The 14,967-nt window shown below is 49.4% G+C and overlaps 1 protein-coding gene across 1 annotated transcript in view; it reads left to right on the top strand.

Moving 5' to 3' along the window:
* LOC121285168 (cytochrome P450 20A1) overlaps window positions 1-14,967 on the top strand; it is a 36,394-nt gene that overhangs the window by 11,676 nt on the left and 9,751 nt on the right. Inside the window, exons 5-8 of the mRNA XM_041201419.1 lie at window positions 5,684-5,851; window positions 8,224-8,302; window positions 11,949-12,064; window positions 12,981-13,035. Coding sequence (XP_041057353.1) covers window positions 5,684-5,851; window positions 8,224-8,302; window positions 11,949-12,064; window positions 12,981-13,035 — 418 coding nt within the window. The remainder of the gene's footprint in view (window positions 1-5,683; window positions 5,852-8,223; window positions 8,303-11,948; window positions 12,065-12,980; window positions 13,036-14,967) is intronic.

The following is a 14,967-nucleotide window of genomic DNA, read 5'->3' as shown; positions in this document are numbered from 1 at the left end:
TCATGTGATCATATTGAATGATGGGACAGGCCCGAGGGGCTGAATTGCCTACTCCTGCTCCCTAGTTCTTATGTACTAATGTTCTCTGAAGCACCCTGAGACATTTTATTACATTAAAGGCACCAAATAAATGCAAGTTTTGTTCTTACATAGCACCTTTAACATAGAAAACATTGTAGGGCTGGAGGACGTTACAGTGATAAGGAAAGGCAAAGCTAAGAAGGGTTTTGAATAAGAGAATTTTTAACCTGAGATGTTGTTGAAACAGGAGACATCATAGCTCAGCAAACATGGGGTGAGGGTGAACAGTACTCTGAGAGTTGCAATATGGGCAGCAGAGTGTTGAATGAGCTGAATTTTAGGAAGAGTGAAAGATGGGAGAATGGCCAGGGAGGCATTGGAATACAAAAGCATGGATGAGATTTTCAGCAGTAGATTGGTGAAGCAGGAGTGGAGATTGGCAGTATTACAAAGGTGGGAATAAACAGTCTTGGTAATGGAGACGATGTGTGCTCAGAAGCTCATCTCAGGCTCGAGCATGGCACCAAGGATGCAAACAGTCTGGTTCAGCCTCAGACAGTGCTTCAGAAGATGGATGGAGTTGCTCATCAGGGAATAGAATCTGTGACAGGAGCCAATGACAGTGGCTTCAACCTTCCCAATATTTAATTGATGAACATTTCTGCTCATCTGAAACTAGCCCCAGAGTCTCTGAAAGACCCACCCCCAAACATCTGAAAACACCTGACACTCAGAAACCCCTCTGGACCCACCCCCACCTTTAGAAACCTCTATGGACCCCCGCACCCCGACCCTCTGGAGCCCCCCACCATTTGAAAGTTTGGAAGCTGACCTTTATTCCTCCTCTACTGAGTGCCAGCTTGGGGGGCCTCATCTGCACCAGAAGGTCGTGGGCTTAAATCCCACCAGAAGCCATGAGGCTATTATCTAGACGGACTCTTCAATACAGATCTGTGTGGGTGCTGCATTGTCAGAGATGCCGTCCTTCAGATGAGAAGTTAAACGTTTTTTCTGTGATTGTTGTAATATTTGATCTTTGCCACTCTGGGGCTGTAAGTAGCTGTAGCACTGTGCAATATCTAGCAGCAATAATTTCACAGCTTGGCTTCCGTTCATACTTTGGTAGAATAAATGATTTCACACTGGACTCTGGAAAGGCACTGCACTGTACTGCCCCTGGTGTACAGCTTAGGGACTGCAGTTAGAGCATGTGGTCGGAAGCCCATCAAACACAACACCAATGCTACGAACTGTCTGGCTCAGCTTTAGACAGCTCCCAAAGAGAGGGACAGAAACAATGGTTACGGAATGAAGTTCTTGGTGGGATCCAAAGAAAATGGCAGTCTGGGGTTCCACACGATAGGAAGGGAAGGATGTTGAAGCAATAGAGGGTACAGCATAGATGGACTATGATGTTGGCTGATTATAAGGAAAGGGGGTATGGAAAAAAAACTGGGGTTCTATTGTGAGAACAGGGGGTGATTGCAGCGTAATTTTATAGAGGCCTACAAAATTATGAAGGGGTGGGACAGCTTAAACCTCCACTTTGCCCAGCACTGATGCATTGTGATGAGAATGTGCACTATCTGCAGGAAGCACTGCAGCAGCTCATCAAGGCCTCTTTGACAGCACCTCTAGCACTTAGATGGACAAGGGCAGCAGGTGCATGGGTACACCATCACCTCCAAGTTCCCCACCAACTGACAGAGTATGACAGCGTACATCTCCATTCCTTCATTGTCACTTCATTGAGTAAAGACCCTGAAATTATCAAAGCAACAGCATTCTGCGAGCACCTTCACAAGCAGCAGTTCAAGGAGATGGCTCACCATCAACGCCTCGAGGCAGCAAGGTAATAAAAATGCTGGCCTTGCCAGTGACACCCACATCCCAGGAATCAATTTCTAAAAGCTGAAAGATATATACCACTTCCGATCATTAAATGATCCAGAACTAGGAGAAATAGATGCAAGATTAAACTTAGGAGATTTAGGACAGAGAGTAGGAGGAAACCCTTTTACACAAAGGGTTATGAGGCTGTGGAATTCACCACTAGAGTAAACATTTAAGAATAACCTGCCCTTGCCTGGAACTGTAATTGGAGAAGCACCCAAAATAGAATAAAACCAGAAAACGCTGGAAAAACACAGCAGGTCAGGCAGCATCTGTGCAGAAAGAGTTAACATTTCGAGTCCAATATGACTTGTTCAGAACTGAAGTGAGGTAGAAATGTGATGGGTTTTATTACAGAATCGCTGTTGAACAAGGTGGGGAGGCAGGTGAAGCAATAAGAGGTTAGGGGTAGGTTAGAGGGTGGGGGAGATTGAATGACAAAGATATCATGGAACACAAAGCAAAGAGAGTGGTAATAATAGTATTAAAGACACAAAGCACTGTTCCAGAGTAGGAGAATAAAGGTCAGTAATGTCCGAAAGCAAAATAGAAGAATGTGTTCATAGCAGAATATAGATCAATGCTGCTTGGAAGCAAAATATGAGAACAAGATACAGGCTGGCACTTGGCATAAAAAATTCAAAATGGAGGAGAGAGTTCATGATCTGAAGTTGTTGAGCTCAGTGTTGAACGTAGAAGGCTGAAAAGTGCCTAATTGGAAGATGAGTTGCTGTTCCTCCAGGTAGCGTTGGGCTTCACTGGAACATTCTAGCAGGTTAAGGACAGAAATGTGAGCATGAGAGCAAGATGGTGAATTTAACTGGCAGCGACAGGAAGGTTGGGGTCATGCTTGCGGACTGAGCAAAGGTGTTTGCAAAGTGGTCATCCAGTGTGTGTTTGGTCTCCATTATGTAGAGGAGATTGCACCCGTAATGGTTCTTTTTCCCACTCCTGTAGCGTTACCTCTAGTGTGCAGGATCTATCCTTGATCCCCTTATGTTTCTCATTTACATGCTGCCCCTCAGCAACATCATCTAAAAGCCCAGCATCAGGTTCCACACGTATGCTGACGACCCTCAGCTCTACTTCATCGTCTGTTCTCTTAAACAGTGCACTGTTTCTGATCTGTTACGCTGCTTGGCTGACATCCTGTAGTGGCTGAGCCGAAATTTCTTCCAACGGAATGTTTGGAAGACTGAAGCCGTTTTCTTTGGATCCCAGCACTGTTTCCGTCCCTCTCTTTGGGAGCTGTCTGAAGCTGAACCAGACAGTTCATAGCATTCGTGTTGTGTTTGATGAGCTTCCAACCACATACCCACTCCATTATCAGGACCGCCTGCTTCCCCTCCCATGACATCACCTAACTTCATCCCTGCCTCAGCCGCCACTCAATCCCTCATCTATGCCTGTGTTGCCTCTAGACATGATTCTTGCAAAGCTCTCCTGGTTGGCCTCCCACCTTCCAACCCACGCTCATCCAGAATTCTGCTGTCCGTACCTTAACTTGCACCAAGTCTCATTCACCCATCCTCCCTGTGTATGCTGACTCCTAGTCTGACAGCACTTCAATTTTTAAATCCTCATTTTTGTTTTCAAATCCCTGTTGTTCTCAACAGGCAAATTGACAGTCCTGTAACCTCCTCCAGGCCTTCAAAATCTCTGCACTCCTCCAATTCTGGCATCTTGTGCATCGCTGATTTTAAACGCCCCACTGTTGGCATCTGTGCCTTCAGCCTTAAAGTCCCCCCCCCCCCCACCCTTGCGGCAATTCAGCAACTCTGCACACCATACTGGAACTGAAACAGTACCTTCAGCCCCACAGCTTCCAATTAACGAGTTGAAGCATGAAACCAGGAGGAAACCAACTTTCCACCGATGTATTTCCTCTTACACCATATGCCTGAGTTCCTGTAACAAGCCTCCTGTGAGGCATTTTGTTGAATGCCTTTTGAAAATCCACACACATCCAAAAATACTTCATCCCCTTAACCTATCCAGTTGGTCATTCCTTCAATAAATATTTATTAAACCTGTCAAGCACACTTTGCCTTTATTTGATCCGATTTTGCTGCTCTTGTTTAACCCTGCATTTTCTAAATGGGCACCAATTTTATCTTGAACCAAGGATTGTAAGGATTTGTCCGCAACTGTTGTTAGACTATCTGGTTATCCAGCCTGTAGTTACTAGGTTTATCCTGGTCTCCCTCCTTAATCAAGGGTGTTGCATCAACTACTCCCCAGCCCCATGGCACAATTTGTATATTGAAAGTGAATTGAAAAACTTGTGGCCAAACACTTTTGGTTCCACTTTTGTTTACTTCAGCAGAACACCACTTAATGGCTCCCCACACTGCACCTGACAGCTGTGCAGTAACCTGCACCGGACTGTTCGTTTTGAAAATAGCAGCATATCCTGTGGGTGTTGGAAGACTGACAGCATCGAGGAACGCTAGTCACACAATGCACCCACACCTGACCTGGTCTCTACAGGCGATTGAAAATCAAGCCCTGTAACCCTAAAGCTTTTGTTGAATGTTACTCGTCCAAACTTTATCACACGACTCCCTTTCACGGTTCAGTTTGGTATTGATCTTTCGTAGAATTCCTAGACGCATCCCATTTTATACTTAGGTTGTAATTTATACCTGATTCCCCGGTGCTGTTCTCTGTTCTGCCTGCCAGCAGAGCTGGTATCTGAGAGTAGGACAGGCTGTGTGTGGGTGATGGAGGAGCTGGTGTTGAAGAGTAACCCAGGAATTATGACTTGTTGGTGTTTGCTGTCTCACCGTGGGGAAATCTGAAACCTCCTCACAACACGTTGAATCAGAAGACAACTGAGAATCTAAGCATGCAATCCTGCACTTTGACAAGTAACAACTTTTCCCCTGCAGGATTGGAATGAATTCACTGATGAGCATAATGAATGGAGAGCTTCAGTGCTTATGCTGTTCACAATCTGACAGAATTCTATTCTTTGCTGAATAAGGACACTTGCAATTCCCTGCAGTTTATGGCAGATTTGACACTGAAATTTGGTTGTTTCCCCCTGCCGTCTCTCCTAGAGAGTGACTCTAAAGCCAGCGTTACCTCTTCCAAGCAGCAGTTGCTGATGATTTAGCCAAGACTTTGAGTGCTGGCTGAGGATTAATTCCAGTGCAGCTACTGTAGATTTCAGTCCTTATAGTTTCCAACCCTTTGCTGTGTTAATTCCAATGAAGTATTGAAAGCTGTACAGCCCTGATTAAAAGGTGCCAAGTGAATAGCCAACATGGGAGTCAAATGTATCTCCTCCTAAACCATGAGAATCAATTACAATACTGTATATATCAACTGTTTTAGTGAGTTAGTGCTTATTTAACAATATTGTTTCTGGCTTTCAATGTAAGCATCAACTATGCAAGAGGGTAGATACAGAGTAAAACTCCCTTTGCATTTGCCCTTCAGCCACAGTGCAGGTTAGATACAAGGTACAGCTCCTTCTACATTGACCCATCATACACTCCCAGATCAGGCACAGCACAGGTTTGATAAAGAGTAAGGCTCCCGGTGCATTATCCCGTCAAACACTCCCAGAGCAGTTACAGCGTGGGTTAAGTGCAGCATAAAATGACCTTTGCACCGCCCTATCAGTGTACCTGCTGAAAATCTGACGTTATTCCACGCTGAGTTAGGTCTTACGAGCCAGGACCTCTAAGAGCAGAGTTGTGCTTCCAGTTGTTAAACAGCCGATTTGATACTTCTTGATCTTTTCCTTTCTCCTTTTCCTCAGCTAGCTGATGAGCTGGTCACTAAGTGGCTGTCATATCCCGAAGCTCAGCACGTCCCTCTGTGCCAGCACATGCTGGGCTTTGCTATGAAGTCTGTCACTCAGGTGGCCATGGGCCGACGCTTTGAAAACGACCAAGAAGTAATCCGCTTCCGAAAGAACCATGAATCGGTGAGTGGGTTCAAGTGGAGGACAGGGTTGAGCGATCGCACCCAGTTTTAGGGAGAAAGTAATTTTCAACTTGCTGTTCTCACCCTGCAAATCAATTGTGTGCACAGCCTCCTTTGACTGAAATGGAACTGCTACAGAGGAAGGAGCTCTATCCCTGGGTATCAGTCTGACTCGGACAGACCTGGAATGTTGCTAGTTTGGGTGCTGCTCTGTATACCATGTGATGCTGTCCCAGGAGCCTTCGCTTAGTTATGCTCTTTGCTATGCTAGTTTGAAGCCCTGCTAGCCCAGCTTGAATGAATTGGGAGTCTAGTTAGGTCAAGCAGATCGGTGAGATCACTTCAGGGATGCAGAAGGCAGCTGGGATATCTGCGTTTCTAAGCATCCCTGGGGAGGGGTTTCCCTTGCTTTAAAGTAAGAGTTTTCATACTTTTGTGTTTGAGTCCTTTAGTAACTATCACAGGGGCCCTGTTGCACAGTGGGTAGTGTCCCTGCCTCTGAGCCAGAAGTACCAGGTTCAAGTCCCACTCCAGGACCTGATGGTCAAGGAAGGTGCATTCGTAATGTGGCCAAACTGGTTGCCTATCAAACTGCAATTCCTTCCAACACACGCCAATCGCAGGCGGTAAGGGTGGGAGAGATTCCTGGTCAGCCATGTGCCGGAAAGAAATTGGAACCTTTACCACCCCTATCCATAGCCATAACATGCATGTAAAAGTGTATGTTACCATAGCAACTCGGTCTCCTTCTGGAGCTGTTAGTTGGATGGCCTGTTGCCAACAGCACGGGGTTCAATCCCCTTTCTGGATGGGGTGGATTCGGGACCTGCCTCCTTTGCCCTATCTTGGTGGAGACTGTGGAGCTGTGACTTGTTCCTTCGGGCAGTGAAATAACTATCACGCGCTGTAAGGAACCCCTGCAAACATCAACACACTCCAGGGAGTTGGTGCAATCTCAGGAACCCCCTGCCAATACGCTCTCCAAGACATCCTGAAGATATCAGCACACTTTTAGGGAATGTTGATATTTCCTAGTATTCTGAGAGGTGTGCCATTGACTCTGGTATTCTGAGATCTGACCCTTTGCCCCAGACCCAGCTAAGAGTCAAACGCTCAGGGTTGCAAACCATGGCCAACAGCGGAACCAGCAAATTTTCATGGTGTTGATAGAAGAGATAGAACCTCAAAGGACAACAGCTGGTGTTCTGAGATGTGTACCAGTTCTCCTGGTATTCTGAAATGTGTACCCATTACCCCTGGTATTCTGAGATGTGTACCTGTTCCCCTGGTATTCTGAAATGTGTACCATTATCCCTGGTATTCTGAAATGCGTACCAGTTCCCCTGGTATTCTGAAATGTGTACCAGTTCCCCTGGTATTCTGAAATGCGTACCAGTTCCCCTCGTATTCTGATATGTGTACCAGTTCCCTTGGTATTCTGAAATGTGTACTATTAACCCTAGTATTCTGAAATGTGCACCAGTTCCCCTGCTATTCTGCAATGTGCACCTGTTCCCCTAGTATTCTGAGATGTGTACCAGTTCCCCTGGTATTCTGAGATGTGTACCAGTTCCCCTGGTATTCTGAGATGTGCACCAGTTCCCCTGGTATTCTGAGATGTGCACCAGTTCCCCTGGCATTCTGAGATGTGTACCATTATCCCTGGTATTCTGAAATGTGCCCTAGTTCCCCTGGTATTCTGAGATGTGCCCTAGTTCCCCTGGTATTCTGAAATGTGTACCAGTGCCCCTGGTATTCTGAAATGTGTACGATTATCCCTAGTATTCTGAGATGTGTACCAGTTCCCCTGGTATTCTGAAATGTGTACCAGTGCCCCTGGTATTCTGAAACGTGTACCATTATCCCTAGTATTCTGAGATGTGTACCAGTTCCCCTGGTATTCTGAAATGTGTACCAGTTCCCCTGGTATTCTGAAATGTGTACCAGTGCCCCTGGTATTCTGAGATGAACCAGCAGGGGATAATTCGGCAAGAGGATTTGTGTTTCCTTTAAGCACACATGAGGAAGGCAATGGGAACCTACCTCATCACCCTATCCCCAGTTATATGGCTCATTGGAATTGAAAATGGAGCTTCCTACAAGCAACTGAAGGGAAAGCGCAAGACCATGAGGCGTGGAGAAATGAGCAGATGACCTGCCCTGTGACAGATCACTGCTGCAGTACCTTTATCCCTGGTATTCTGAGATGCGTACCAGTTCCCCTGGTACTCTGAGATGTGTACCAGTTCCACTGGTATTCTGAGATGTGTACCATTACCCCAGCTTTTCTGAGCTGTGCATGGTTATCCTGGTATTCTGAGTTGTGCACCAATTCTGCTCATATTCTGAGATCTGTCTTATATTTGCTTTCAGATTTGGTCAGAGATTGGAAAAGGATTTTTGGATGGATCTCTTGACAAAAGCTCCCCCAGGAAACAGCATTACGAAGAGGGTAACTTAGTATTGTCACAGGCTTGTGGTGGTGTTTTTTTAATGGAGAGCTGTATAAGTGGTCAGAGCACTTCCAAGAACAGGTCCCAGCTTTGATCGCTGGTGTGCGTGTGGCTGAGTGTGACGGTGCGTGTGTATACGCTCGCGTGCACGCTCACTCGTTGGAGCAATACAAATTCAGTTAATTAAACAAACCTGGAATAAACCCAGTATCAGTAAAGGTGACAGTGAAACTACTGGATTGCCGTGAAAACCCATCTTGGTTTACGAGTGGTCTTTAGGGCAGGAAATCTCTTTTTTCACCCGGTTTAGTTACACGTGACTCCAGACCGTCAGCAGTGTGGTTGATTCTTAACTACCCTCTGAAATGGACTAGCAAACTCCTCAGCTGTTAAGAAGGGGGCTCACACCACCTTTTGAAAGACAAACAGAGATGGGGAATATATGGTGGCCTTGCCATCCCAAGAATGAATTAAAAAAAAACCTTGACAACCCTCTTAAGAATTTTACACTTTGCATTGAGATCATCCCTCCATTTTTCTAACCTTTAAGGAACGTGGGCCTTGACCAGTCAGTCTCTCCTCATTTAGACAATCCCCTCATCCCAGGAATCAGTCGAGTGCATCTTTGTTGGACTCCCCCTGAGGCAAGCCTCTCCTTCCTTCCTTAGGTAAGGAGACCAGCACTCCTGGTGTGGCCTCACCAAGACCTTGTATAGTAGCTGTAAGAGCTCTTTCCTTTTGGACTCCGATCCCTTTATAATAAAGGCAGACTTGCCTTATTGCTTGCTGCACCTACGTGCCAACTTTCTGTGATTTGTGTGCAAGGACGCCAAGGTCCTTTGTGCTAAAACTCAGCACACAGCGGGATAGCTTACTGGGTCCAATTTGTCAAGACCTTTCATAACTTTGAATACTTGCCCCATATCCAGTCTCTTTTCAAGAGCGAAAGGACCCAGGATAGTTAATCTTACTCGGATGTCATTCCCTCAAATTCTGGGATTAACAGTGTCATCCTTTCTCTGTACCCCGCTTGAATAACTAACTATCAGCCACGGGAAAAACAACTACAGAAGGGCAACATAACCTGGATTTCAGAAATACTAAGGATCAGCAGCATGGTTTGGAATTTTAAAAGGATCAATTGAGAGAACAACTGGAACTTGCATCCTTCATGACCTCAAGACATAACCAAAATGCTTCCCAGCCATTTTCACTACTGTTGCAGGGAAACAGATTAAGGGAATACTTGGGGTGGCTTTCTCCCTTATGCCTCCTGTGACTGAACGTCTCTCTTGTGCCTTTGTAATCAAAACTAGAGAGTGCTCTGGGTGAGGTCTGACGAAGGTTTGATGATGCCTTTCTGACCCTGAAGTGCAACGTTCTATTGGGGTTTGTTATTTGGAGAATCCTGGGCTCTTCAACCTGGGTATGAGGCATCAAAGCGATGATCTTAAAGAGGAAGACTTGACAGGAAATAGTGTGGAAAAACATAAACCTAGAATATTACTTCAGAACATTCTATAAGTTAAATAGCCTGGATAGGGCAAAGCATCACAAGTTCAAAGGAAAATTTTGAATGGATATCAGAAAATGTTTCTTCGTGCATTAAGTGATCAACACATGAAATGGAATCTGGATGGATAGTCAGAGATGAAAACCCTTTAATCATTTGAAAACAAGTTGGATCCTATGATAGGACAGGGCTGTAGGCTCCAGATAGTGTGGTTGTGCAGGAAGTGTGGGATGGTGGTTGGGGTAGGGGGTGGAGGGAGGGGGAGTGTGGAGCAGTGGCTGGGGTGGGGGGGTGGGGTAGAGTGTGGGATGGTGGTTGGGGTGGGGGACAAGTGTGGGGCAGTGGTTGGGGTTAGGGGTGAGTGTGGAGCAGTGGTTGGGGTGGGAGGAGCATGGGATAGTGGTTGGGGTGGGTAGTGGGGGTGGGGGGTGGGGGGTGTGGGGCGGTGGTTGTTGGGGTTGGGGGGAGTGTGGGGCGGTGGTTGTGGGGAGTGTGGGGCGGTGGTTGTGGGGAGTGTGGGGCGGTGGTTGTGGGGAGTGTGGGGCGGTGGTTGTGGGGAGTGTGGGGCAGTGGTTGTGGGGAGTGTGGGGCGGTGGTTGTGGGGGTCGGTGGGGGGAGTGTGGGGCGGTGGTTGTGGGGGGAGTGTGGGGCGGTGGTTGTGGGGGTCGGGGGGAAGTGTGGGGCGGTGGTTGTGGGGGTCGGGGGGGAGTGTGGGGCGGTGGTTGTGGGGGTCGGGGGGGAGTGTGGGGCGGTGGTCACGAGGGGAATGTGGGGTGGTGGTTGTGGGGTGCAGGTTGCTGGTTGCAGAGCGGGTGAAGAGATGGTTAGGGGGGTATGGGGGTATGGTGTTGGTTGAGAGGCAAAGGTGGTGTTAAGAAGGGTGGTGGGGCAGGGTGTTTTGAGGGAATTGGAATGCATGCCAAAGTAGAATGGCAGAAAAAGTGAAACCCCTTCCTGAAAGACTCAAAACTCTGAAGAGCTGGGAAGGATTTGAGGCTGAAGCTAACGGGTACTTCCTGCCAGCTGTGCCCGGACTGCAATGCATGCCGCTACCAGCAGATGGCACAACTCTGCATCTTGTTACCTGCTGACCCCATTCCATGCAGATTCACGCTTGACCACTGGTGCCTGCATGTCCTCTAGATGGGGGCGCAGTGGGTGGGTGGGCGTGGAGCCGGCATTGCTTTCCTGACAGGTAACAGTTGCTGAAGGCACCTTCCGCTAAATGGCTCTTCGGAAGCACCTCACTAACAGCACGCTACGCTTCACGTGGAATAGCTTTAGGGGGTAGGCTGGCAAGGTGATCGTCAGCCAGCAAAGCCTGATTGACTGTAACCACCAAGGTAGCAACAACCAGACATGGTCCTGGCTGAAATTAGCAGGGATCAGGCTCCAGGGATTAAACGGCCTCCTGTTATTCCTGTAATCTCCAGGCAACAGTTCTTGTCCTGCTTTACATGATTTTTCAGTATTACAGTTCACAGGATCATTTTAAATAAGGGAGGTCATCTGGCCCATTTAATTCATTCATTCGGAAAGACAGCTCAAGTTCCCTCAGCTCCATCATTTGTATTCTAAATGATTCTGAGTGCAGTGCTTCATTCAGCCTTAACTTTTTAAACATTTTAATTCATTCTCGGGATACTGGCAAGGTCGGAATTTATTGCACCCCCAGCAATGGAGTGACCTGTTGAGCCACATCAGAGAGTGGTTAAGAGCCAACCATGTTGGTGTTGGACTAGAGACACACATAGGCCAAACCAGGTGAAGATGGCAGGTTCCCTTCCCTAAAGGGCATTCCAGAATCCATCTGACAGTTCCACAGAGACTTTTTAAAAAAAATTTATATCTCTTTATGAACCGCACTCAAATTCTCAGCCTGCTATGGATTTGAACCTCTGTCAAACGCTAACAATATTGGGAAGCCCCTTCCATGTCCTGAGCCCTCTTTTTGTGGAAGAACATCCTACCTTCACTACTTTTACTTCTTTGAACCTTCACAGCTTCACCATTTAATTTCGCGTTCCCTTCCTGCCGCCTGAAATCAGGAATTGTCCAAGTTCAGGCCGGTGCGCGTTTTATTTTCTTTGGACTTGCTCAAGTTATTTTTCCAAACTTGGTTCCCTCCCCAGCCCTCGGAGAAATGGAAGCCACGCTGAAGAGGGTGGCGAAGGAGTGCAAGGAGCAGAGCAACAGCCGGGAAGTGTTCATGGACTCCTTACTGCACGGCGACCTGAGTGAGAAACAGGTACGGGTGGCTGGGCTGTGAGAGTGTGTGACTGTAGCTAGGCCGACTGGACAGGGGTGCTGGGGGGGTTGGGGGGGAGGTGGAATTAGATGCATAGTTTTCGTCATCCTTGTTTTCGAATCCCCCCCATAGCCCCACTCCTCCCTATCTCTGTAACCTCCTCCAGCCCCATAACCCTCCAAGATCTCTGCGTCCCTCCAATTCTGGCCTGTTGCTCATCCCCGATTTTAATCAGCCCATAGGCAGCTGTGCCTTCAGCCGCTGAGACCCTAAGCTCTGGAATTCCCTCTTTGCTTCTCTTTCTCCTTTAAGATGCTTTTCAAAATCTGTCTCTCTGATCATGGTTTTGGCCACCTTCCCTCATTTCTCCTTTTGAGATTGGTGTCAAACTTTGTTTGATAACCACAGAACCATTGAAGGAGGCCATTCAGCCCATCGTGTCCGCCGGCCAAAAAGAGAAAAAAGAGACTCGCCGCCCATTTTAATCCCACTTTCCAGCACCTGGTCCCCATAGCCTGTGCTTCTATGGAGCAGCTTGCGACGTTTTACTATGTTAAAGGTGCTGTACAAATGTAAGTTGTTGTTATACCATGATTGAGTGGTTCCACAATAGGATCGTTGCTATTGCTAGCTCGCAGTGTGGAGAATCATGAACTCCTCCCGTCACTGTTGGGGAATCACAGGCACAGACCCGGATCCTGTGACCTTGAGTGCAGCCTAGGTAATAAGCTCATCTCCTGAGGTAGACTCAGAGGCGATTGTTATACCAGCTGAGCCCTGGGCTCCTGTACCTCCAAGGCCACCTCCTTTAGCTGCCTGTGCCCCTATATTCTGATGAACTGGTAGAGTCAGCCCAGCCAGCTCAAGCCTTGTTTCTGTATGAGGGTTCTGGTGTAATCTTTGTTTGCTTTGCCAGGTTCTGGAGGACAGTATGATCTTCTCACTGGCTGGGTGTGTGATTACAGCAAATTGTAAGTACATCTCAACACAACAGCAATAGAAGTCACTTTTACCTGACCCCAGTTGTCATCCTGTAAATAAAATAAAATCACGTTTTGCATGAATATAGCACCATTAATGTATGAAATGACCCAGGCTCTTCACAGTGGTGTAACCACTTTTATTTATTTATATATATATATATATATATAAAATGTGTGTAAGCCTGTTCATATTGTACCCCCTGTCAGTTGGTGAGACACTCCCTCCTTTAAAGGAAGCTGGTAGTTAACATTGAAGCCAGAGTAATCCTGGTTTGTAATAAGGCTGCACTTTAATTGTCATAGGTTCTGAAATCCTTTTTATTGATCATATAGATTAATAATTATCTAACACAAGTTTAGACAGTCAGTGAAAAGTGGTGACTTGGTTATTACAGATCCCACAATTACTAACTATAGAGCAACACTCAAGCCCCTGACAATCAGCAAGTCCTCGGGTTTTGCTCTGCTCCTCTCTGCGTTACACAGGAAGCTCCGTTCTCTCCTTTACTCTCCCTGAGCTCCACGCCCCCTCCCCATTCCCCAAGCCCCTACCCCCATCGCCATCCCCCGCCTCCTCTCCCCCCTCCCCCCACCTCCTCTCCCCACTCCCCCCACCTCCTCTCCCCACTCCCCCCACCTCCTCTCCCCCCTCCCCCCACCTCATCTCCCCACTCCCCCCACCTCCTCTCCCCACTCCCCCCACCTCCTCTCCCCACTCCCCCCACCTCCTCTCCCCCCTCCCCCCACCTCATCTCCCCACTCCCCCCACCTCCTCTCCCCCCTCCCCCCACCTCCTCTCCCCGCTCCCCCCACCTCCTCTCCCCACTCCCCCCACCTCCTCTCCCCCCTCCCCCCACCTCCTCTCCCCACTCCCCCCGCCTCCTCTCCCCACTCCCCCCGCCTCCTCTCCCCACTCCCCCTGCCTCCTCTCCCCACTCCCCCCACCTCCTCTCCCCACTCCCCCCACCTCCTCTCCCCACTCCCCCCACCTCCTCTCCCCACTCCCCCCACCTCCTCTCCCCGCTCCCCCCACCTCCTCTCCCCGCTCCCCCCACCTCCTCTCCCCACTCCCCCCACCTCCTCTCCCCACTCCCCCCACCTCCTCTCCCCCCTTCCCCCACCTCCTCTCCCCACTCCCCCCATCTCCTCTCCCCACTCCCCCCACCTCCTCTCCTTCCCCTCCCCCCACCTCATCTCCCCCCTCCCCCACCTCCTCTCCCCCCTCCCCCCACCTCCTCTCCTTCCCCTCCCCCCACCTCATCTCCCCTCTCCTCCTCTCCCCCCTCCCCCCACCTCCTCTCCCCCCTCCCCCACCTCCTCTCCCCCCTCCCCCCACCTCCTCTCCCCACTCCCCCCACCTCCTCTCCCCACTCCCCCCATCTCCTCTCCCCCCTCCCCCCACCTCCTCTCCCCACTCCCCCCACCTCCTCTCCCCACTCCCCCTTTCCCCCCCCACCTCCTCTCCCCCCTCCCCCACCTCCTCTCCCCACTCCCCCCACCTCCTCTCCCCACTCCCCCTTTCCCCCCCCCACCTCCTCTCCCCACTCCCCCTTTCCCCCCCCCCACCTCCTCTCCCCACTCCCCCTTTCCCCCCCCCACCTCCTCTCCCCACTCCCCCCACCTCCTCTCCCCACTCCCCCCACCTCCTCTCCCCACTCCCCCCACCTCCTCTCCCCACTCCCCCCACCTCCTCTCCCCACTCCCCCCACCTCCTCTCCCCACTCCCCCCACCTCCTCTCCCCGCTCCCCCCCACCTCCTCTCCCCACTCCCCCCACCTCCTCTCCCCACTCCCCCCACCTCCTCTCCCCACTCCCCCCACCTCCTCTCCCCACTCCCCCCACCTCCTCTCCCCACTCCCCCCCACCTCCTCTCCCCACTCCCCCCACCTCCTCTCCCCCCTCCCCCACCTCCTCTCCCCC

This window comes from Carcharodon carcharias, chromosome 12 (genome assembly GCF_017639515.1).
Source record: "Carcharodon carcharias isolate sCarCar2 chromosome 12, sCarCar2.pri, whole genome shotgun sequence".
Taxonomy (NCBI): domain Eukaryota; kingdom Metazoa; phylum Chordata; class Chondrichthyes; order Lamniformes; family Lamnidae; genus Carcharodon; species Carcharodon carcharias.
Note: the sequence above shows the minus strand (reverse complement) of the source record. Positions and strands in the feature narration are given on the sequence as shown.